Source organism: Falco cherrug, chromosome 10, assembly GCF_023634085.1.
Source record: "Falco cherrug isolate bFalChe1 chromosome 10, bFalChe1.pri, whole genome shotgun sequence".
NCBI classification, from domain to species: Eukaryota; Metazoa; Chordata; class Aves; order Falconiformes; family Falconidae; genus Falco; species Falco cherrug.
In genome coordinates, this window is record NC_073706.1 from 29,640,406 (window position 1) to 29,664,623 (window position 24,218).

At 41.6% G+C, this 24,218-nt stretch overlaps 2 protein-coding genes across 9 annotated transcripts in view; both read right to left on the reverse strand.

The window, feature by feature from the left end:
* Positions 1-1,040: 1,040 nt before the first annotated feature.
* WEE1 (WEE1 G2 checkpoint kinase) lies at positions 1,041-11,930 on the reverse strand. The gene is given in 12 exon segments (XM_055721560.1): positions 1,041-2,477; positions 4,897-5,042; positions 5,134-5,304; positions 5,548-5,633; positions 5,715-5,810; positions 6,206-6,352; positions 7,034-7,155; positions 8,089-8,261; positions 8,345-8,411; positions 8,878-9,086; positions 11,135-11,191; positions 11,193-11,930. Coding segments are annotated over 12 exon segments (1,938 nt in total). The 5' UTR covers positions 11,706-11,930; the 3' UTR covers positions 1,041-2,326.
* A 7,927-nt stretch (positions 11,931-19,857) lies between these two features.
* The window catches only part of ZNF143 (zinc finger protein 143), a 41,865-nt gene continuing 37,504 nt past the window's right edge, over positions 19,858-24,218 (reverse strand). For 7 of the 8 annotated variants that reach the window (XM_055721565.1, XM_055721561.1, XM_055721562.1 and 4 more), the window contains one exon: positions 19,858-21,863. In XM_055721565.1, coding sequence (XP_055577540.1) covers positions 21,780-21,863 — 84 coding nt within the window. In that variant the 3' untranslated portion in view covers positions 19,858-21,779. The remainder of the gene's footprint in view (positions 21,864-24,218) is intronic. The other variant, XM_055721564.1, reaches the window with a different exon arrangement.

The window sequence follows — 24,218 nt, forward strand, 5'->3', positions numbered from 1 at the left end:
AGATATTAAACAGGACTGGCCCCAGCACTGAGCCCTGGGGAACACCACTTGTGACTGGCCACTAGCTGGATCTAACTCCATCCACCACCACTCTTCATGCCTGGAAATCCAGCCAGATTTTCACCCAGTGAAGAGCCTACAGAGCTACCGCGTACGGCTTGTTTGCACAGCAATACCTCTGCTGATGTTACCAGCCTCTGAAAGTAACTGGTACAAGAGCACATAATTACCACAGATAGATCAAATCTATTTACACTATAGAGCAACAAAAGCTTATTAACTTTTTTGATCCCCACCAGCTGGTATTTATGACTCTTCAGAAGTATGCTTTAAGAAAGATCTCATTTAGCATAGATGAGCATTAAACACTGCTCTCACAAACAAGACAAGACTATCATACAGAGTAAAAACTTGTAGGTATTTCAGTCTACCAGCTTTTACTGATGAGAACTGCATATTCAGAGAATAAAGTTACCTAAACCAAGCCTCTGGATTTCACCGTCATATATGAACAGCACTAAGACATCTTACAAATACTACTAAAGTTTTCATTTTCTAATTGCTAAGTTAAATTTTATGACAGAGAAGCTGTACGTGAATTGTACTGATAGTCACCTGCAACTCCAATACAGCAGTGTAAAAGCTCCCCAACAGACTAATCTATTAAGCCTTTATTAATTTTACTGTATCTCTTCTTTACATGAGGCAGAATAGAAATGCAGAAGTATTCTGCATCCATGCTACAGAACATGCTGTTATTGTGTTCCCTGAACTATTCCAATTTCTCCCAGTTTTCTTCCCACCTTCTAAATAAGTTCTCTTCCCATTCTCAGCAATTCATGGTTTTCCTCCTTACCTCAGATCCAGGTCTTCTTCACATGGTTTCATCCAGTTCTCCATCGTCACACAGTTCCACATAAAATCTTCCACAAGCGCTATGCAGGAGCAAGAAGCAGATCTGATGAGAACTTGCCACAGTATATTCCTGACTCAATGATTTTATTTTCACAACTATAGAGTTAAATAAGTGTTAGACAATATTAAACAAAACTTTTTAATATTAAAATTCAACACTAGTATGAATAGAGCACAAATCGGAAACATTGTTTAAACTATAATTATTGAAGAGACAAGCCAGTAATTGAAACAGCTCTATTTTTTAGCAACATCTGTCAGCCTAGGTCCAACACTGGAACAGACTCTGACGGCCACATTCTGTTCATTTTAGAATTTAAAACTCAATAGTTAAGCTTTGTCTGTTGGCATCTCTGACTGCAGTTTCAGTATCGTATACTATAAGCACGATCAAACTTTATGTACATAAACGATGAAGAACAACCCAAACACTTAAACTAAACAATTATTTACAAGTACTCCAACATAAAAAAAAAAAAATACAATAGTCTTAAGAATGGACAACTCAAGAGAACACCAACATTTAAGAGAATGTTATTGGAAAATTACAAAACATCAATAGCCAAGACATTAACAATTGCACTACACTAATACAGAGTCCAAATATTACATTGGTGCATTATTTCAGAATGCACTAGCTTTGAGAGAAAAAATGCTGCCTTTACTAAAATGCAGCTTCGATTTGTTTCACGTAATTGTTTTTAACAAGAAGCCTATTAACACAATAATGATTGTTTTAATGCTACACTTTACAGCAAGAACAACAAACTAAAAATAGCAGCAGTTCCACATGGCACTTAATTCCACAGGTTTCTAAGCTGTGGTTTATGCAATGCCTACAAAGTGCTCCCAGTTGAATATACAAATAAAATTCACAATAAAAGTCTACCTGACATCAGGTACATTGAGTACAGGTGGCCTTAAAGCCTGCCTTTCAAAATTTATTCCCCTTTGCTCACAAAAAAAAAAAAAAAACAAACCAAAAAAACCAACAACAACAAAAAAAACACCCACAACAAAAATTGGTAACTATCAAAGCAAGGCCCCCTCTCTCCCTCTTAAAGATCATCAGGGATATTACTTATTACAATGCCATAACGCTACAAAGCAGCACACCACTATAGTGGTTAACCCTGGGACGATGTAACATCTAACAGTGTAACTGAAAGGCTTATGGATTAACATCCAGGATCCTCTATAAACAACATAGGAAATGAGTCCATTAACTCAAATGGTTAATACAGCTAATAAGCCATATTATAAAAGTAAAAACTTGCAATTCCTGTAGAACTAGTGACACTGATCAAAGACAGAACAAGAAGCCAGGAACTGAATGCTTCCTTCAATTCCTTAGGCTTCAGATTGGCAGAGATGCTATAGCCATCCTCAGCAGTTCTTTCAGCCTCCATACTCAGTAGATAGTAAGGCTAACTGAGCGGTTCATTTTCTTTCCAATCAGTCGAGATGGTCTATTTTGTGTTGTAGATCTAGTTGTCATTCTGTCAGTGAACAGTGCTCGCTCCTCAGCTGCAGCCTTTGCCATCTGTGCCTTCTTCAGCTCTCTGCAAGACATTGACAGTCACACTTACGCAACAGTATCAGTAAGGACTACAAGCATTTCAAATGCATTACAGCAGTTCAGAACCTGAAGACTTGCCATCAATTTAGGTCACACTAAGACCATTATCATTCGCACCCACCGGTTTACAACCCAGGGGACAGAAGCGGGATGTTCATTACTTGCCTAGATGTTCTTTCTTTTGAACAAGAGAAGGAAATGACAAATTCACACAACTCAGATGTTGAAATCTAGCGTCTTATAAAGCAGCCAAATACTTCAGTTACCAGAACACGATAGGATGCTGTTTACTTTCTAGTACAAGCCGTATGATAAATCACTGAAAACCCAATTACTGAGTTTGCCCAAATGAAGCATTTGACCACAACTGAACTTCTGTGGAAGATTCAGACAGACACACACACACACTTGGATGAACATAGATAGATGAAAATAACTGCAACAGACAAGTCAGGAAGCATTCTTTTTCTTTTGCATACCCACACCAAACCTTTTCACCACCTAAACCTTTTTTGCCTAACAAAAATCTGAGCCCAAAACTGCAAGTCTGAATCACTGAGGTAGTACAGGACGTTGTCCCCGTGCATCACTCAAGTCAACTATCCTGTTTCAGAGAATTACCAATACTCAGTCTGAGGACTAAAGTTAAAGAAAACTCAGGATAAAGCTATGAAATAGTCTGACTAAAAAGCGAAGTTATCTTTAACGAAGGGTTTCCCCACACAGCCGCCTTCTCCTTTCCTTAAATGCTGACATACGGCTAAGTGCAAGCATTGCCCCTATACTCTTTTCCTTCTCCTATCCCAAACTATCCCTCAAAGAATTTTCTGTACCATTAAAAACTGGTATTTGTAATCTCACTTCACATCTGGAGTCCAAAGCAAGATCAAATTTAACAAGCTTGCTGCATATTGGTGTAGGTGTATTTAGTTACGTGGTTTAGTTTAATAAGCTACTCCCATTCTTGTAAGACAAAGCATTACAGTTTACTGCAACAGAACACGATCAATTTTTAGTCATCTTCCCTGAAGAATTAACATCTGTCACAAATGCACACATGTGCACACCCACCCCCGACACTGTTACCAGGAAGCGAAGTTTTACAATATTCTTCCATTCTTCCCTAGAAGTCTATTCTCAAATTCTTCCTTCCTCTGAAGAAGACGACAGTAGAAAAGCTGAGTTTCCTCACAAGGATTCCTTCCGCTGATGATTATTTACATACACAAAGGTTATCTTAAATGGGTCAAATGCAGGAGTGTTTTAAAAAAAACAAAATAACCCAGAAATACCTACCTGAACTATTTCATAGGACACTACCCCAACACAACATTAAAAATTACTGTGGATAAGTGTTCTTTTTTAAATCATACTTGGATTTACAGTTACTATATAAGGATGTACTCTACTTGTTGCCAGGCCATAAGTAGTCTTCACAAAGTATTAGTTTTGCCAACTTTCCCTTTGACATAACACAAAAACATGTTGTCTTTATAGAAGCAAGCAAGCAACCTCAGCAAATCTGTCCTTGAATAAATAACCTGCACAAGCTGTCTAATTAGTCTTTCTGCAGTCAGTGTAATTCATGAGATTATAAAAGATAACCATCTAAAATGGCAGGCCTGGCTACATTCAGACTGTAGCAATGGCAAGATAAGCAGAAAGCAGTGGAGAGAAGCCAAGCGCAAAGTTAACATCTTCATTCAAAACGAGCCAGTCAGAAATTAATTGGTGTTCTATATTCTCTCATAAAAGCCTGCCTATTATGCATAACACGTGCAAGGTTAACTGCAGTGCAAGACTCAGATGATTTCTTCTTAACTTACTCTTTCTCTGAAACTTAAGCAAATATCAGACTTTCCTAAGAAGAATCTCTTCATCAAAGCTTTAATTCAGAGTTGAGCGTTTGAGCAAGGGGTAGGAGAAGATGACCTCCTGATACAAATGATTCTCTGGTAACCTACACGTCGAGTGCAACACCACTCCTGACGCCACTCCTGACGTGCCATTTAATTTAAGTTCAAAACAGCTCATTTATGTTACATTTTCCAACATGTTTCAACGTACAGATGACCTAGGAAAACAGAGGCTCAAATAACAGAAATATAAGTTACACTATACACGTCACTAAAGTACACGTTATGCTTGAAATGTTTTTTTTTTAAAAACTGTAATGTTTTGTATGCCTTGAATACTAATAGCGTCGTTGAGATTCCCTTAGAGTGTTCAAGAAGTTCCTTTTAGAGTTGCATAACCTACTTTGTACTCAGGTGTGTATGCGCATACAGATGCGTGAGCCTCATGCAGAAACACCGGAGGGTCCTGTGTTATCACCACTCCGCTATCGTAACTTATTTCCTAATGGGCTTTCATACATTTAAGAACCCCAGAGAACTACTTACTTCTGCAAGAGCGAGTTTTTGAATTTTTCAGCATTCAGTTCTATCCGGAGCTGCTCTGCACTCTTTTTTGCGGCAGAGAGAAGCACTGAATGTTTGACTAGTGCCACAGCTGAAGGCCTTTTCTCTGGATCAGGATTAATCATAACCTTGGAAAAAAGAAAGGAAGGCATTCTAGTTAAGGCCAGTGATACAGAAAGTTACACTAAGCCGGTTAGCCTCTAGTACAAGAGTTCTTACTTTTAGTAAGTCTGTTAATTCTTGAGAAAGCACTTGTGGTATTCTAGGTAGCTTTCCTTGTCGAATTTCGTGCCATTGATCCCCATTAGTTGGAAGTGGTTCAGCCCCAGCAGCACAAACAACAGTCAGAGCAAGAGCAAAAATATCTGCTTTTGGCAAGTGAGTGTAGTTCTTGAAAAAAGAAAGAAAAATAAATTTACTAGACATACTACCCAGTGGAAGAAGAAATCTAACAGACAACTATTCAGCACTGAACTCATCCATGGTACTATATTCCCCTTTAAGTACTACCAGTGCTCAAGAGGATACCATTTAGGAAGCTTCTCCTCCACCGAGGAGGCGGCAGACAGCAGCTGGTTACTCCGAACCGCATGCAGACCTAACATCGCTGCTTTCCACAAACAGAAGAGTTACCTCTTGCAGGACTTCATTTGCAAGAAAACGGCTATCACCCTCCTCGACTTGTGGACTAGATACTCGAGTTACATGACCAAGGTCACCTGCAAAAAGAAAAGAAAGTTAATTTTCAGAAGATAAATAGACAATGCAATTCTTCCAAGTGCAAGTGTGCTGCTTCTCACCTATTTTAAATATGACTCTATCAGATGACCAGTCATCATCATCACCTTCTTCTGAAGTTGTACTTGGGACAGATGTCCTTGATATGAAAATATTACCTGAAAAAGAGCAGAACTGTTAAAAAAACCCCACATTTCTGTCGAATTTCTACTTCATCTAGTTTCACAACAGTTTGCTTTACCCACACAGAAGTTTTAGTTGTATATATACACCCAGTTCGTACAGTGAGAAATTGTAACTTACTCTGTGCCCTCTGCTGGGAGGGGAGCCAAGCATTACGCAAGCGGAGTCAATTGCAAAAACAGGACCCAAGATAAACTCAACAGTTTGAGTTTGCTAGCCAATTTTATAACTGACATCTTCGTACTGCTATTTAGAACTTCAGTGAAGAATTTACAGTTAGTTAGGTGTGGCTAAACTGCTTGTTTTTCTACAGCAGATTAAATTAACTAAGGAAGTTGTCAATATAGAGTAAAGCAGTTTACAAACTTACTAGGTTTGATATCCATGTGCACCAGTGACATGGAATGAATGTACTTTAAGCCTCGAGCCACCTGAAGTAGCAGGTCCTTCAGTTCTGGTTCAGTAAAATAATGCATATTCCTGTAATTTTCACTTATGGCATCTGCTAAGCTGCCACCTAAATAAACATTAAAGAAAACAACATATTGTTTTACATCAAACAGTTGAGAAAGCAATGACAACCTGCTGCCAAAAGTTAAGTACAACTGGCTTCCAAATTTGACAGTAAATATACCACCAAGAACTTGCTGGTGAAACACACTAAGTGTAAAATCCAGTGCAGTACTACTCCCCTCCTTATAGACACGTTAAATAATACATTTCTTTTCTGCTGTAGTTGCTGTGCAAATAAACATGATAACAACACAAGGGAAAAAAGAACCTCTATCCCTCTTCCATATCTCTGGCAGGATACCAACTGTAGCAAAAAGCTTCGGAAATCAGGTCCATCTCCCTTTTTAAAGGAAATCCTCTGTTAATTTTCTCTTATTCTGAATTGTACTGTTGTACAGAAGAACAGTTTTGCTGCTTGCAAATACCTCACTGTATTTCCAATATTCTTGAACACTTAAGACTTTTTGTCTGCAATTTTGTATAGTTTTTGCTTCATGTATCTGGTAACGCCTTTTCCAACAGAAAGAAACACCAGACACTTTTGAGACAGCAATGACATGAGCTACATGTAGGTCAGTTATTTCCTGATCAGTGCTAGGGATTTGTAGCGATACCTGTGAATCTTCAAAAATAAGGGTGGGGGTTTTTTAGAGTAAATTCAGAACAAGCAGTAAACTTTACTTACCATTGCAATATTCATTCTGTATAAGCATGTGATCATCTTCTGCCCATGCAGAGTAGTATCTTACTACATGAGAATGCTGTCCCAGAACTGCATGTGCATAGACCTCTCTTAAAGCATTTTGCCTGTTACAGTCACAAAAAACAACAGCACACAAGAACATGAGGGGAAATTAAGTCCAATTTCAGCTTGATAGAAACACTTATTATAGTATCATGCCCCTCTGCCAGCTCAGATTTCAGTTTTAAAATCTTCACATTCAGTTCTATGGCACCTTAGGGTCTACATCCAAACAGCTAAAATGTTTTAAATTGTATTAAAAGACTAAGTATATGGGAACATCAAAAAATAGGTTTTGTTGCAGGTAATTCTTGAGCGAGCTGCCACTTCAATTACATACTTTCCAACCAGCAGCAGCAGCAAGCTTTGAGAAGCATCACTGAAGTTTTAGGAAAAAAAAATAATGATCATCATAAGCCAGGAGTATGATTAAACTCAATATTCCTAACTTCCTGTGTGTCAGTCTGGTTTGCAATTTTGAGCAACTCAAACTTGTGGAGTTTTGTATTATAACTATTACAACAGTGGGGGGAAAAGAGTAATGAATTGTAAGCTCATTCACAAATGACAAGAAATACTCCCAAAAAAGACTTAAGTAATCTGCATGTCACTCAGGTTGACAAGGATGAAACTTAGTTGGGAATGTTGCTTCTCTTTCATCTCTCAGACCATCATCACTCCAGTTTATTCATATAGTCCCTCCTGCTATTAACGCATGTAAGCATTACTCTTACCTTCCAGATGATAAAAGTCACCTGCTAGGAGAGAGGCAGGCCAAGAAGGCTTTCCTCCCCAGTACTGCACAGTATTTAAAAAAAAAAAAACAAACAAAAACAACCCAATGTAAAGTGACTTAAAAATTTTATCTGTTTTACATTTAATTAAAGTATATTTATACTTTTCTCTTAAATGCCTTCTTTAAACACCAATACAAAGAGACATGGGAGGAAGAAGCATCAAGAGGTGACTTTTAACTTTTAATAGCAGGATATACTCACTCATCCACTGAGCCAGCTAAAGGTTTCTTGGATCGCTTTATTGCATAAATACAGCCATCAAGCCTCTTCACACATTTAAACACAGAACCAAATTCCCCAGATCCGATCTTCTCCAACTCATGAAATTCAGTTGCATACCGTGACTTCATATTACTTTCTGTTATTGTTATCCTCTGCAAAGATTAGGAAGGAAAATACTTTGACCTGCAGATCCACAAGCTGCCAAACTTGATATTAAGTTCTAAAAATTAATTACCTTAGCAGGTCTGATAATTTCATCTTGAGGCTCTCCATCACTTGCTTCCATGTCCTCTCCACAAGAGCTGAAATTCACACCAGTTACTTTTGCAGAAGTAATATGGCTTAAGCAAACTTAAAACTGAAGTCTAGCAGTTGTTAATTGCTCTTGAGCTCTAATTCTCCCATTCCACCTGTTTAACCAAATGCTAGACATTTGTAAGCACAAACTCGTAAAATAAAGGTACCATGCTACTATCTTTGTAATTTCTGTCTTCATGTTTCATACTAGTATTTAATGTCTTTTTTTCCCCTCAAGAAAAGACTCTGTCCATAGCTCATTCAGTCAAGTAAAAAGAGACCTGTATACTAATCAAAAGATCTCACGCTAAATGGTTATTTCATAATGTGCATCTCAAAGCAGAGCTGTATTATGCATCACTAACAATTTGCAAGGAAAAATACTTCCACAGAAGCAATTTCTAACAGGACTTTTGCAGCTAAAAGTAGTTCTAAAGATAAGCTTAACAAAGGAAGACACAAGTTACTCACTCATTCCAGTGCGTTCTCTTCCTGCTGCGACACTTCCCTTCAGAGTTGTGAAGGAACATGGAATCAGGAGTGAAGGGATTGATGTTCACATGAGGCGTTTGTCTAATATCTTCTTCTTGCTTCTCTGATTTCCCAACATTCATAAATAGAGAGCCTCCTCGAAGTTTGACTGAGCTGGAACCCATTCCTTGTGCTTTCGAAAGCAAACTCTATGTAAGGGGAAAAAAAAAACCAAACCAAAAGGTTGTGGAGGACAACACATTTATGGCCTCAGTATTGCTTTAGACATACGACAGTGAGGTCATGCTCAAAAGCCATCATTACAATATTGTCTAATCAACGTTAGCATGAGTTGTTTAAATCCCTGCATTGCCATCATAAAGAATTCCAAATAAACTATTAGGCTTTACACTCTACACAAAAACAGTTAAAGGAAACATTTAATGTTAAAATAATTTTTAAAAAGACAGGAAAGATTATGGCAGCAGTATTTTTCTGTCTTTAATCATGTCATCACTTAAAACTTCTTGGACAATTCTTTGTCCATGAAATGAGAACTGATGAAACTGGTGGACCATCCCATGCTGTTATCACCATGACTTTCAGATATATAAGGTACATCAGACATAGGAAATTACCTTTGGTGACTACAAATTTAGGGGGCAAACGGGGGGGGGGGGGGGGGGGGGAGGGGAAAAGCGAGCTAATGAAAGAAAATACCTTCTCACGGATCTACAAAAAAACTGATCAAAAATTGACAGCACCTGACATCACGCTGTCAGTTCAATACCTGAAACAGATCTTTCTGGTGGTAATTTGCCACAACCAGGCATTTTCCAGGCAAGTGATGAAACCTCTCCCAGTTAGGCAGGGAAGTTCGCACCTGAGTCTCAGACATCCTGGTGAGGATGCCAAGCAATGACTTACTGGATCACAAGCAGGAGTACTGCCTTATCCTGGCAGCACCTTTCAAAATAAAGATGTGACTTCACTAAAGCCTAAACTACCATAGGGAAGACAGCTCAGTAGTTGGGAATCTCAACATGCACTCCCCAAATCTAGACTAGATGATGACCTTTAATACTGTGTGTGTATCTCAACACACATTTCAGTATTTCCACTGGACCCCTTAACCAACTGATTCTTCCAGATTCCAAAAATAACCTTTCCCAAGATAACTCATGTAGAATTTGGGCACCTAATTTTAAGAATCCCATTGAACTGCAGTGTCAAGACCTTGGTTTTTGGTGTCACAATCCACAAGACTCGTTTCTCTGAAGTGTCTCCTCCTCACTCGGTACAAGATCATCACCAATTCTATGGCTTCCGAACACGTACCACTGATTTCTACCAGTGAAACCTCGTTTGATAGAAGCTGTAGAAAACCAATTAACAAGGCTGCCTTCCTCACACCTTAAATCAGTAGTGTTTTCAGTCTATAGACCCCTGGGAGATTATCCACAGGGATTATCCATGGATTACTTCTAAAGGGCTATAGGAAAAGCAATGAAGAAAGCAAGCCTATTATCATTAGATTTAAATTCGCTATCCGGCGTTTTTACATGAGGGCCGAGTTCAAAAGTTGAAACGCCTTCCTAAAGTCTGTTATTGACAGAGTTAAGAGCTACATACCCCTTTAAGCTTTCAAATCCCTCAGTTTAACAGCATCGGCATCCGATGCAGAAGAGCGCAGGGTACAGCAGCAGCAGCCCCCAACAGGACGTACCCAGCCCCTGCTGGCAGGAGCAAAACCCAGCTCAAGTTTAAATTCCTGGTTATAAAGGTAAAAATACACACAGGACGCTAAAACCCTTAACTAGAAGAGTTTAATATCTTACTTTCGCCTATCTCGTTCCACAAAATATTGCAAAAAGCAGGGTGCCGATGTATTTTTTGGGTACGAACAATACCTGTGTAAATACGTGTCTCGGTGTGTTGGGGTAAGGGGCTCGCCCCACGCCCGCCGCGGGGCACGGTGCAGGCCGCCGCCCCGCCGGCAGCCCGACCGGGAGGGCCCGCCGTGCCCCCGCCGTGCCCCGCGGGCGCACTCGGCCGGGCCGGGCAGCCACGCGGGGGCGCGGCGCCCGCAGCCGCCCCCCTCCCCCGGGCCCACCGGCGCCCGGAGCTCGCCCCCCGCCGGTTGCGTAACCGTAACGGCCGGGCCCACCGTCGGGCAGGCGGGGCGGGGCTCCCGCCGCCCCCTAACCTAACCCTCGCGTTCCAACGGCCGGGCACGCCGCCTCCCGCGGCCCCTCACCTTCGGGGTGTGCGGCGTGTCGAAGAGGCGCAGCTTGCGGAAGGTCTTGTGGGGGGGGGGTGCCGGGGTAGTCGGGCAGCGGCGAGCTGCACTCCTCGCCCCGCAGCCGGTAGCCGCCAGCCGCCGGGGGCGGGGGGGAGCGCCCGCAGTAGCGGCGGCCCTTGTGGGGGGGCGGCGGCGAGGGCGAGCCGGCCATGAAGTAGGCTCCGGGCGACTTCACCGGCGAGGAGCCGAATCCCTCTTCTTCCCACGAGTCCCCCTCGTCCGGCAGCGGCGCCGCCGCGGACTCCATCTCCTCCTCCTCTTCCTCCTCCTCCTTCTCCTCCAGCAGGGGCGGGTCGCCCCGCGCCGGGGTACGAGCCGCCGAGAGCGGCGAGTCCGCCTCCTGGAAGGCCGAGTCCTCGCCGGTGCTGTTGCCGCTGCTGCCGCCTTCCTCCTCCTCGTCCTCCTCCTCCTCCTCGCAGTCGCTGTGGCCGCTCAGGAACAGCAGCTTCTGCCGGATCGGGGCGGCCGCCCGCCGGGCCGAGACCCGCCGCGGCGGCGCCGCCTGCTGCAAGCTGAGGAAGCTCATGGCGGCTCGGTGCGAGTCCCGCTGCCGGCCGCGCCCGGCCGCCCACGCTGCCCCGCTCCCCTCGGCGCTGCGCTGCGTCCCGGCGGCGGTTGGCGGCTCCGCGCGGCGCTGCCCCGGGCACGGCTCGCCTCGCGCCGTTCGGACTCCGCGGCTTTCCCGCGACCGTTACTCACGTGGCGCGCACGCCAGCCAATCGCGCACGCCCACTCGGTTTGAAAACACGGAGGGCGGGGGCGGCCCTACACACGGCCGCGTCACGGGGCGCTTTGGCGCGAACGCCGCGAGCGGGGGGGCGGGGCTCGCCACCCGACACCAGCCCCCGGGCGGCCGCACGAACGTGTCCGCCCGGTGAGGCGCGGGCGCGGCGCCATCTTAGCCGCGGGCGCGGCCCCGCCCAGCGCGGCGGAGCTGGGGCACGGCCGGGGCTGCACCCCACCGCACCGCACCGCCGGGGAGCGCGGAGCGGCGCGGCACGACCGCGGTGCACCGCGGAGCCCAGCCGGGTGGTTCTGCCTCCCGCTGGGGCGCGGAGGGAGCGCGCAGACATCCCATGTGCCCGAGAACTAACAACAACTTCCAGGCCGGCTGAAGAGGGCTGGGTGTAGCTAAACCAAAAATATCAGTACAACCCAAATAAATCCATGCACGTGATTTAAAGCGCAGTCAGAAACACCGGAGCCTCAAACACAGCGCCCCGTGCTGCGGATGCTAACGGCTACCGCTGTCACTGACAGCGGGCGCCATGCACCGGGCCGGCCATCTCCCTGTGGGGCCGCAGTTTCGTCTCTCGCCTTTACTCCGTGTCTCGTACCTCCTCGATGAGGTGCAGCCCAACAAACACACCTGCCCATCTCTCTCCTGTACCAAACCACCTTAAAATGAACCCCTTGGGTAACAAAGGTCCTGGAAAAAACAGGTTTTTCCACAGTCCCGGGAGCCCAAACCAGGCCAGGTGTGTGTCCCTGCTGACAGCCCCTCCAGGCGGGCACACCAGCCCCCGGGCCTGCGGCCAGCGCTGGGGTTCGCTCCCCTGGGAGGCATGCAGGTTGCCTGTCCCCTGGGCCTACAGCCAGCATGGGGGCTTGCTCCCCTGGGAGCTGGGGGCACGCAGGATGCTCGGACCCTGCAGCACAGCCCCGGCCTGCCAGCCCATGCCCCCCAACAAAGCCCACCCCTCCTGGCCTGGAGGGCAGCCCCCTCACCTGTTGCAAACGGCAGCACGACCTCACCCGGAGCCCAGAAAGCTTCACAGGTAACAATCTAAACTTAGGCCCAGCCAACAGAACGTAGACATTTGTACACAACCGTGATTCTGTGGTTTGCTGATCTGCTGCTGCAGGGCTGCTGGGCCCCCGTGTCTGTGGGGAGAAGCCTCAGAAGCAACTTTGGGCATGGCCCCAGCTCCCGGGGCTGCAGCCCGGGCACAGACCTGCCTGCTGCTGCCGGACTCGCAGGCCCCTTGCTGCTGCCTGCTGGAAAGCGACACCTGCATCACCAACTGAAAATTATTTTTACCTCTGCTGAGGCCCAAACAACAAACACCAGCATCATTTCCCCGCCCTTTTTCACACCAACAACTGACGCTCTTCAATGCCACGTGTGTTTTTAGGACATAGAAATACGCCAGGGATGGTAGTATCCCATACTCCTCCTAGCGATTTCTCCTCTTTTTTAACCTGTTCTGCCTGAACACGCCCTGTTTCTTTGTGGAGAGCTGCCACACAGGGCAGCACAACTGTCCCCAACAGCTCTCACTGGTACCTGCAGGGACTGAACCAGCAGAGTGTGAGAGCAACCGCCTGTGCCACCAGTACCATACGAGTGTAAGAGTGTTTTAAACTGAGCAGAGCAGCCATCAGTGTAAGTCTGTACTCACACATGCACCCTGTGCCTGCGCAGTGAAATGGTTTTTCTCAGAGAACAGTCACCTCGAGACATGTGGGTCACTACCCTTCTCTCTTCTAAGGCCTACATAGAAACATTTATGTTTAAAGATCACATCCTTACACATTCCTCAACTTTCAATGGCCTGAAAGCTTAAGACAGTTTTTGTTTTCAGGACAAGCAGTGGTGAGCCATAAGAACACAGTTCTTCAGATTATGGAAGCCTCCTGAAACGTTTCAGAAAACTGAAAGCAGCCAACGTAACCTATGAAAACAGGACTGGGCAGCATTTACTGAGATACAGCTACATCAAACCAAGTGCCGTAAACAATGCTTGGCATGCAATAATTTAGAACCACAATAATGTCCAGTTAAAAACACTACTTTTAAAAACTGAAATGCACTCTGTAGCAAGCACTAACTGAAGCATTCAAGGTTTCAAACAGACGATGTAAGAGAAGCCTATTAAAAAAATACAACCTCCATCTCTTCTCTCAGTTAACAGCCCACAGAGGGAGATGCAAATGCAGTTCCTAGTAAGCGACTCAAAATGTCCCAGCCACTAGCTGTGGCTTGCTTCAGTCATATATGAAGTTTCCGTTTGTCTAAAAAAGATTAAAGAATTTAAGCTTTCAATAAAACCTTCCCCCTGAAATGTCAAAGCTGCAGTTTCCTTCCCAAATTCAACCTAAATATAACTGGTGCTGCACTCCCCTCTGGAGCTTACAGACACAGGTATTTAGTGAAGTGACAAACAAATTCAGAAGCCCTATTGTATAGACTTTAACAAATGAATTGCTAATCACTGGAACAGTTTAACTGGGACAAAATCAAATGGAACAATTCAGAGTTCCTACAGAGAAGGAACTGAAGAGAAGACAGATAGGACAGAAAAGGAAAAAAAGAACAGAGAAAGAAAGAAACAGCAGTAACACAATTGTGTTAAAAGAAAGTTTATTTCCAAACTGAGATCAACTAACAAAGGGAAGTACTGAATAAATGTGTAACTATCACAAAACACGTAGTTCCTATATAAGGACCACATTCATAGGCTCTACATAAGTGCTGTTCTGAATTTGCATCAGTTGTTATTTTGCTGTAGTATGACAGGACCATAAACGGTTGTGTTGGAGAGAAAATAATTTCCCCTAGACTGAGTGTTGCAACTTGGCTATTCTGTCCAGCACCTGTCCACTATAATTATCATTAGGAGGCCTACAAACAGCCAGACTAAAAAGCACCACAGAGCCAATTCCCTTAGACAAAGATCACACTAGCAATGGACATCATCACGGGAGAAAGAGTGGTGAGTGGGGAACAGCTCTGCAGGCTTCCACTACACTGTACTCTCCAAGGCAAATTCATCCCAAATTTTCTGAAGCTGATTAAATTGCACCTTTGAGCCTCCACAGATCTCGCAAACTAAAGCCCTGATCCTCCAAATAGGTGTAACAGCACATAAAACCTGATGTCCAAGCAGTGCCTGACTGGTATTCCTACAAATTTGAGTAGTTTAAGAATTTTCAGGATATTTGTAAAATTGGCTTGTTTTTAAATTAAAAAAAAAAAAAAAAAAAAAAATCAGTCTAGTGCACTGAAGGTTTTGCTACCAGAAATATGTCTGAGGCAGCACGCACTCACTGTCAAACAGCTGCTTCTAACGAGGAGTTTTCAAGCTCAAGCTTAAGAGAAACCCTTGTTCCTTCTTTTGCAGGTAGCAGGGGAACCCAAATAATGATGAATGGGAAAGAAATGGAACAATAGCCAATTTGTCTAGCTGTCAGAGGAAACTGCCACAGAAGTGGATACACTGCCACCTTGTCAGGATTTCCTGCACTTCTTTCTTCTGCAATCCCCCAAAACCACTTTGACCAAATTGGAAGAGTTCTGCCAAAAAGCAGATGAAACCCATTCTACATCAGCCAGCATAGCTGTGAAACCACGATGAGTTTATATTCTGAGAAGGGTAAACAACAGAATGAAAAAGCAGAAGAGGAGGAAGGTCAAGTTAATTACATGAAAACCAGAAACACGACAGTCAACCTGTGCCAATGCTGTTGCTGGAGAACTGAGAGCAGGGACAGATCTGTGCTACTCCCAGATTTACTCTTGCACTTCAGGAGCTACTTAGGGACCAGCGTGAGTGTGCTTTTCACCAGTGCTGGTGATGGAGTTCCAGTGTTCATGCAAGACTTGGCATATACAGGGCTAACAGGTCTTAGTGGTAGTGTGCTAACTGGGATGTGTTATCTACAGGGCAGACAGCTTAAAGATGAACAGTTTAAAGATTATTTTACCTGGGATTGTGCTGCTAAACTGCTGATGTTAGCTGGCAACTTCTTTTGTTTCATTACAAGGTCCAGAGTTGAATGGGTTCTCCATCAAAGGTGGACTTTTTGTCCAAAGACATGCCTGTAGCTGATGCTGCCAGTCCTTTTACTCTTTTTAGCCTACAGTCTGCATGCAGATAGAGCATTTCTCAAGGATGTATTCACCCAGGAAGTGTAAATAGTAAGAACAAGAGAACAAGGTGGACAACAGAATGGGAATTTTGACAGCACCTAGGATGCCTTCCAAAATAAAGAGCAGCTTCTGGACCCAAAATCTGGGAATTTAAGGGAAGACCTGAAGATACTCAGAAGTTACAATGTAAAGGTCCATTTAAAAAGCACAGGTTTTGTCAAGCAGTCATGTACAATTCAGTATTTCTCCATGACTATGACAGCACACACTCTAATCAGTTTTTAGTGAGTCTTTCTGCCTGTATGCTTGCCTTTTAACACTTGAAAGCTCTGCTTACAAAGAAAACGGCAAAATAATCTGTTCCCTACAGTTGTATTCAGATCAGAAATTTCCTCCAACTGTCCTAAAGGTTCAAGAGACAGAATGATTGCCATGACTGAAAACAGATGCAATTAGAATGCCCCATCCATGTGCTGATGTGAAGTTAAAATGTCAGAATAGAGCAGAAGATACCGATTCTGCAATTAAAAACCTTAAAACGTCTAATGCACAGAAACTAAATAGTCACTACTAATACACCAGTATCACTAACCACCTTCTTTTTTCTCCTTCAGGGAACATGCAAAACCATAAAACAGGTAATTTTTTAAAAATTTACTCCTATTCATTTTAATAATCTCTTATGCATATCATTTAAGGTCAGACATTTTGCAAACATTTTTAGAGATGCAGATAGAAGCCTAGTAAAGAGTTTCAAGAAGCTCAGCCACGTTCTTCCCAAACCTCAGGAACCTACATACATTGAAAAATCTGTTTCTTATTGTCTTGAATGTATCAGTTTAAAACCAAAAAGCAGCTAATCCTGCCTGTCCCGCAAACCATTCTTGTACTCTCTGATTTTTAGTCATTACAACCTATATGCAAATCGGAATTAGCTCTACACCAAAGCAAAAAGCCTCCTGGAGATGCAGCTTTGGAACATTGTCATTTCTCCAGGAGCTTTCTACAGCCATGTGGTAGTTTCTGTTATGCCAGCAGACCTGCCAGATGTTAGGAAGCTGGCTTCTTTCCCTTGTCTTGACTAAGATACCTGCTCAGAAGCCTCTCAGCCAAATACTACAGAAACAAGTAGTAACACCACAGAGTCTAAAACTCCCCAGAAAAATAAGTAAAATACAGCAGCCCGTCAACATAAAGGCTGGTGAGGGGTTTAAACAAAGGAAAGAGTAAAATGCTGGGGGTTTGACAGTAATGTAAGACATTTTTTGTTACAGAAGAAGTTCCGCACAATCACTTGCTGCCATTCCTTAAGAGTAAAATACAAAAATAATCCAAATAAAATTTCTTACTACTTCAGAACCTGAGATGGATGGGATTTAAGGGGGTCACATTTCCATTAGAGATAAATATACAGACAAAATGTGTAGGACAAAATCCTTTCTTGTTGATATAAGCTTGTATGTTTATTGGGGTAATTGAAGTCTCCTTTGAATATAACCCTCAGTTGAAAAAGTCTGGTATCACATTGCTGATAGGGTTAGGTGTCAACTACTTACTGCTAATGGTGATGGTCTAATTAGATTACATTTTCCTTTGGCCAAGTGAACTTTACTAGCAGAATGAAAACCAGCATCAAACTGCTGGCAACACTTAAGCTACATTATCACAAGGAGGAAAAAATACTTGTTTCAATGCCTTACTTGGAGTGTAGTTTATTTACAACACATGAACTGGAAGTGGCCCTTCATTCTTTGATCTCTTGTCATAGGGGTCTAAACTTTGGAAGGTTTTTATCAATGGAGCGTAAAATACTTTTAGGGGATCTGGTGTTCAAATATATATTGCTCTGCAAGAAAAAAGTTTCTATCTAAAAAATTAATTTCAACGACCAGCTGGAGTTTGAATTTATGCACCTGCAAACACAAGGCATGTGTTAATTTCTATCTTGTTCAAGACAAAAAATATGCAGGCTGAATAAATATATTTTTAAAGTTCTAAAGGAACCCTTCATTTCGAGTCTCTTAACGCCCTACTGCTTAAGAAAATCAGTTTGCTTACCACCCATTAGTGAAAGTTCATCTGTGCTACATTTGAAAATTACACAGTAAATTTTAAGAGCATTTGATTGTTTTCATTCAATGACAAACTAAGAGTGACTGAAATAGGTTTGTTACAGGGCACTTCCACATCTTGGTAAGTAGAAGCTATGGTCAACCCAAGGTGTGCAAGCTCACTAACCTCAACAGATGTAGTGCTGAAGCTGCCAGATTCAGAAAACCTCTTCATCGCATCCTTACTCCATACCATCTTTTCCTGGTGGCTAAATACAGGTTAAATAGCTTCCTGCCCCTGGGGAAGGCTCCCTGACTCAGCACTAGTGAGAAGTACACAGCATGCAAAGCGATTTTTTCTGTGTTCTAGTATAGCACGACCATCAAAGAAACCAGAGCACCCAGTCAAACAAATTACTCCTGGCAGTATTTGAGGGGTTACGAGGGTTAGGAACTAGAGTAAAGTTCAGGAAGAACTGCCGTCCAAGCTCAGACATTTTGTTTATCTGGACTATCTAAGAAGCCACCACGTGCCTTGTCTCCGGCACTGTGCCTGAGTACCTCTGGTATCGGTCAGCTGGTTGCTGAGATTAATTAAACCATCAGGGATTATGGCTGTTTACAACTCTGTCGTCAGGCTTCAGGATTCTCTCTTATAAAAACACACTCTTTCAGCGTCAGCCTATTCAAGTGTGCTTTGGCATTAGCTCTTTAGGGTAAAAACTGTCCTATTGTTATGCGTAGTGTGTCTGGCACAACAGGTCATCAGCCCTGAGCACCAAAAAGAATGGTTTCTCTCTTTTTACTATCAGGAGAGGCACTGAACTACAGTAAAGAAAAGCAAAGCCCAAAGTGGTGAAAAACTGTAGAATCATTTAAAAGGGTAAAGTTGACTGCAAACTCTAGAGAGGTTTTTGTTTTACTCCTTTAAGGGAGGAGTTGGTGTAGGCCTGGAATTCAAATCTGAAAGAGAAGTTGTGACTGTGAATGATGGAAATGTGGGAGCCAGTTTGTAAGAGGAAGCAATATACTGAGTTGCTTTACTTTACAGGATTCCTCTTTCAGAATTTATTTCCTTCTAGCGTGCCAAAGTATTCCCTTTGATACAGAACTTTCAAAGAGAGGAGTGAAATCTACGGGGAAAGGACAGAGATTCCTACTGCCACACGCCCAGTCCTTTTTGCCATATTCTTTGTTTCCTGCTCTTGAAGTCCTTTTTGCCACTACTCCTACCTAACCCCATTTAGGTCTAATCTCCACTACAGGTCCTTCACCAACACGCAGTATCAGGTTGCCAGAACAGCACCTTCAAAGCCGGTCTGCATGGAAGCAGCGAGGAAAATCATACAGGTCTCTCCACTCTGAAAACAAGTCTGTTATGAACACGGGCCTCATAGCTGAGAGGCCTGGCTTATTTATTCAGTAAGTATATTTTCCTTTACAAGGGTAGCTAGCACAACAGAGAAGCATAACCTTTGACTTGGGAGTTTCGCAAGAATAACTGTCAAGAGAAGTAATGTTAAAAATACTGCAGCTTTTCCTGACTGAGCTCGTTCTGAATGCCTTGCAGCAAACCAGCTAGTATGAAAAAGAAAGAATACTCACATTTTTACAGTGGTCAGAAAACATCCTGGGAAACGAGAAGAAGTAAGAACTGGTTATTTCTTTGCTAAGTCAAAGCCACCATTCCAGCCACCGTTTCCAGAAACTATTAGCAATGAAATTTAAGAAAAAAAAAATCTTGAACATTCATGTCAAATGATACATCTTTAATTTCTAAAAGGTGATAAGTACTAAGAAACTGATCTAGTTGACAGGCAATTAATCCTCCTTGCATAGTACATTTATCTCCATGGGATATAAAGAATTACAACACTTCAGGAAAACTGGCACCTAAGTGAGCAAGCAGCCTCAATCCTATACAAAAGTTACAGACAACCTCAATGTTTCCAGGTTTGACTTTGTAATGTATCCAGAGAATAGTTTTTGCTTTGTCCACTTCTATCCCACAGTACTGTATTCTTTCATTGCACTTTTCAGATGGCCATCTGTATGAAAAACATAAAAGGCTGCAACCCACACTGATAGAGTAATTCACAATAAATCAGCTTCACTCTATTCAAACTTGGCCTTTTTGAGGTCAAATACCTCAAGGTACATAGTTATGGACTTCATTTTTCATGTCAAATGTGTACCTCACAATACTTATAAAATGATTACTTGATTAACACTTCATCCAGAAGATGTTTAATCCTTCCCTTGAGAAGGTAAAAAGTGAGGCTTCAGTTTCAGAGCGCTCTTGACACTCCTCTAAAATAAGCACTAAACCTTACATGAAGCCAAAAAATTTTAACTTGCTTAACAAGGTTACTAACAAGACAAGAGTTTTCATAAAAAAAAATAAAATTAAAGTTATGTTTTACTGTATGTTAGACATATCTACAACAGATTTTTTTCCTTTACAGAATGATAGGCGGAGAGGAGCATTGTACTTACATCGTCATTAATTAATCCCTTTTTTCTAGTAACTTGTGTCCTGATTTTCAAAAGCACTGATTATCAGCATATCCTAGGTATTGAATGGTGTAGCAGCAGGCACTCATAACTGTTGAAAATAGACTATTAGTACTTGTACTAATGCCGCAAATGCACCATTTGAAAATATTCCTCTTAAAAACAGGTAGTCAAAATTGGTTGACTAATTACTATTTTAATCATTCCTGTAGTGGTTTAGAAGGTTTAAAATAACTATTAACACTAATGACTTAATACACTATAGTGGATTATGATGACAATTAGTATGTCAAAAAAATCTGGTTTATGATAAATAAACTTTGGAAAAAATTTATACAAGGCCATAAATAAATAATTTGAACTTCAGTCTCATTAAAAAGCAAAACAATACGTCACACAACAATATCATCCTATCTAGACAATACAATCTTGCTATATTTTATTGCATAATAATTTGAGAGTAACATCTTAAGTAAAATATGTAAAGAAACAAAATCATTAGATTTACTTCCTTTAATATTGAACAACCGAAGTTTCTCCTTTGTACATAATCCAATTTAAAGATAATATAATTAGCGCTTCCGGCATTAACAGTCTGTATTTACAATGAATGAGGTGGGGTGGATAATCTAAAGAGTATTCAAATCTGTATGAAACAAATCAAAATACAAAGATTTACAGTAGGCTCAAAATCCAAGACTTTTCCATTTATGGAATGCAATTTAAAAGGGTTTGTCGTCTTTATTACTTGTAAGGTTTCCTGAAATTATGACTTTTTAATAGTATTTTAAACATTTGAAATCTTCAGCAATGCCTTCATTATTTGTACATAACATTAAAAATTAATTTCAATACTCCTATGCAATTTTTCACTTGCTTGTAGACCAGTCTGAAATCTGATGAAAGGATAACAAGGAAATTTACTATATAAACCTAATTCCATATTCCTGAATATACAATGGTTGGAAGTAGATGATGTCAGTCCATTCCAAGGCTTATGTACACAAAACTTACAAAATGTTGTTCTCTCTTGCATAAAATGTGTACACAATATCAATGAGTAGGGAACTTCAAAGTTTTTATGGGTAGCTGCTGGCATGGACCTTTGTTGATTGAAAATAAAATACCTTTCACTCTATTGTTCTGGTAGCAGTTTTAGAAGTTAATCATCAATCCCTGGTGTTTCACCCTGTTGTATTCTGGAGGCTATTCTAATGGCTTCTTCCAGAGACTGTTGTTCTCCAAGCTGAAACAAATGCATTTAAACATCAATAAATCCAAAATGTTACATATGACTACAAATGTGTTAAAAAAAAAAATAATTAAAGATGAAACCAAAGATCTATATATGGATCAATACTTTAGTGCAAGTAAGTGTGATCGGTAATATATACCAGCAGCTATCTAATCAGCATGACAATTAAGATAGCTTCTGATAGCAGATTAAACTGAGTTTCTATGTATCTACTGAATAAATTTTCTTCAACTAACTGCTGCACGGTAAACACCTTTCATGACACACATAGTAGATGATGCTTCAACTTGGCAGATTTAACAAAGCTCAGATAAGGCTTTCAAAAGTCATGGTGGCTGCTGAATTACATTTTAACACTGGTAAAGCAAACACATCTTCATTTTTCTTAACTCTCTTGCAGAACAGTCAGCTCTTTGGACCACCAAGTGACATTAACATATATTAAAAAAGTGTCTGTTTACTGCAGAATCCTGACTATAAAAAAAGCAGTCATGATGATACTGTTTGATTCTACAGTAGTTTAGAGAGGAAATTTTCTTGCAGTTGCAACTGCGATGCCATAAATGTATCTGGCACTGCCAGAAGCAACATCAACCAACCCTGAATAAAGAGAACTGGACACAACTTTGGGAGAGAATCCATGGAGTTTTCTAATATGTACACCATGAACATATATATATGCTGATGAGAATACCAAAGACAACCTCAACCTAACCTAACAAAAATGTAAAACTGGTCGTTACCTATTGGCTCAGAAGAAAGATGTATGAGAGTGTGAAAAGTAAAACCCGATTATTTGACAGATGGATAGACCTAATGGGACAGTTCTAAATGTGGCTTATAACTTGTTTTCACAGTCACTGGATATCACGTTCTGGAGCCACTCAAATCAAGAGCAGCTCTGTTACCACCTCTGTAACACTTCAATCTGGCTGTCAGGCCATTGGTTTCTAAATACTGATAGAGCCAGTAGATTCATTTATTAGTATCAAAGAACAAAAGAAAAACAACCAACATGTCAGGAATAATTAATAGTATTTAAAATTTGAATTCTCTCTCTTCTATTTGTATTTTATATTTTAAGTTCACTTAATATAAAGTTACTTCACCAAAAGCTTCACTGCTGGTAACAAAAGAGGGGCATGTGTAGAGAGTACCTATGTTTATCTTTCACTCAAAAGACACACTGCTGAGGGTGCAGGTTAATAGTTTTTTTCTTCCTGTCATGCAAACAATTGCCTTCTGATATACTTTCTTTTAACGTGCAGTTTTGATTACTGCCAAATTAGCTCAAAAGCCTGGAATTCAGAATTAGGAGATTCTTGATTTCATTGCTCTTCAATCAGCACCTGACTTGCTGTTTTCCACTTAACAAAGGAGAAAATAACAATCTCTTATTCCTGCTTGAAGATATTAACACAATTCCTTTCAATCTGAGCTCTTAAGAGAGTACCGTGCATGCATACACATGGCCTGCAGCCTTCATCCTGAGACAAACACTGAAAGGTTTTGATCTCTTATTAGTTTCAGCAAATATGAAGAGACTGAAGGAACCAGACTGAAGTTGCTGTTACTCCCCATGCAAAGTTTTACCCCTTGGAAATTAAATCTGGGAGTGCATTGTCTGCGTTCCTTTTCCTATTTGAAACTATTTCCAAGAACACATTAATTTATGCTGCTTAATACTGATTTGTTTAGAAACTGCTGAGCATCTCCCCTCTGCATAGCCACACTGATGTTCTTTTCTACTGGCACTTGTCAAGGGCAAAGGCCCGTCATGCGAATCATACTTGAAACAGTTGCATATACTCTGCTCCCTTTGAAATTCATAGGTTGTATCACATCCATGATATTTATCCTCCTCCGAATTGTATACTGTTTAAGGATATATGGTTCCTATGATTTTCCATGTCCTCTAGAACAAAATGCACATCTGTGGTGACAACCAGACAACAATAGCATCAAACCCACAAAGTGCTGAGTCCCAATTCCACAGTAAATTTGAATACAAAAGTAGCTTCATTACATTCCCACTGGACTTATGCATATAAAGCAAAGAATCAAGAGGGCTATGAGGCAGATCAAAAGTATTAGGCGCTTTGCAGGACTGCTATTACTATGCAACCCAAAACTTAAACTATTTCAACTTCTTCTGTTTTACTTTGAGTTTAAATATGGCTTCTGTCATTGGAGTGGCAATTTCCCTAAGAACCTTCAGTCATTTATTTGACCCTTGACTGCAATGTCATTTAAAGAGATCAATTTTTAAAATACTAAATCTTTCAGATTTAAAATTGCCAAAAGCTTCTATTAACCAATCATCATATGATTATGTATCAAAAAAAA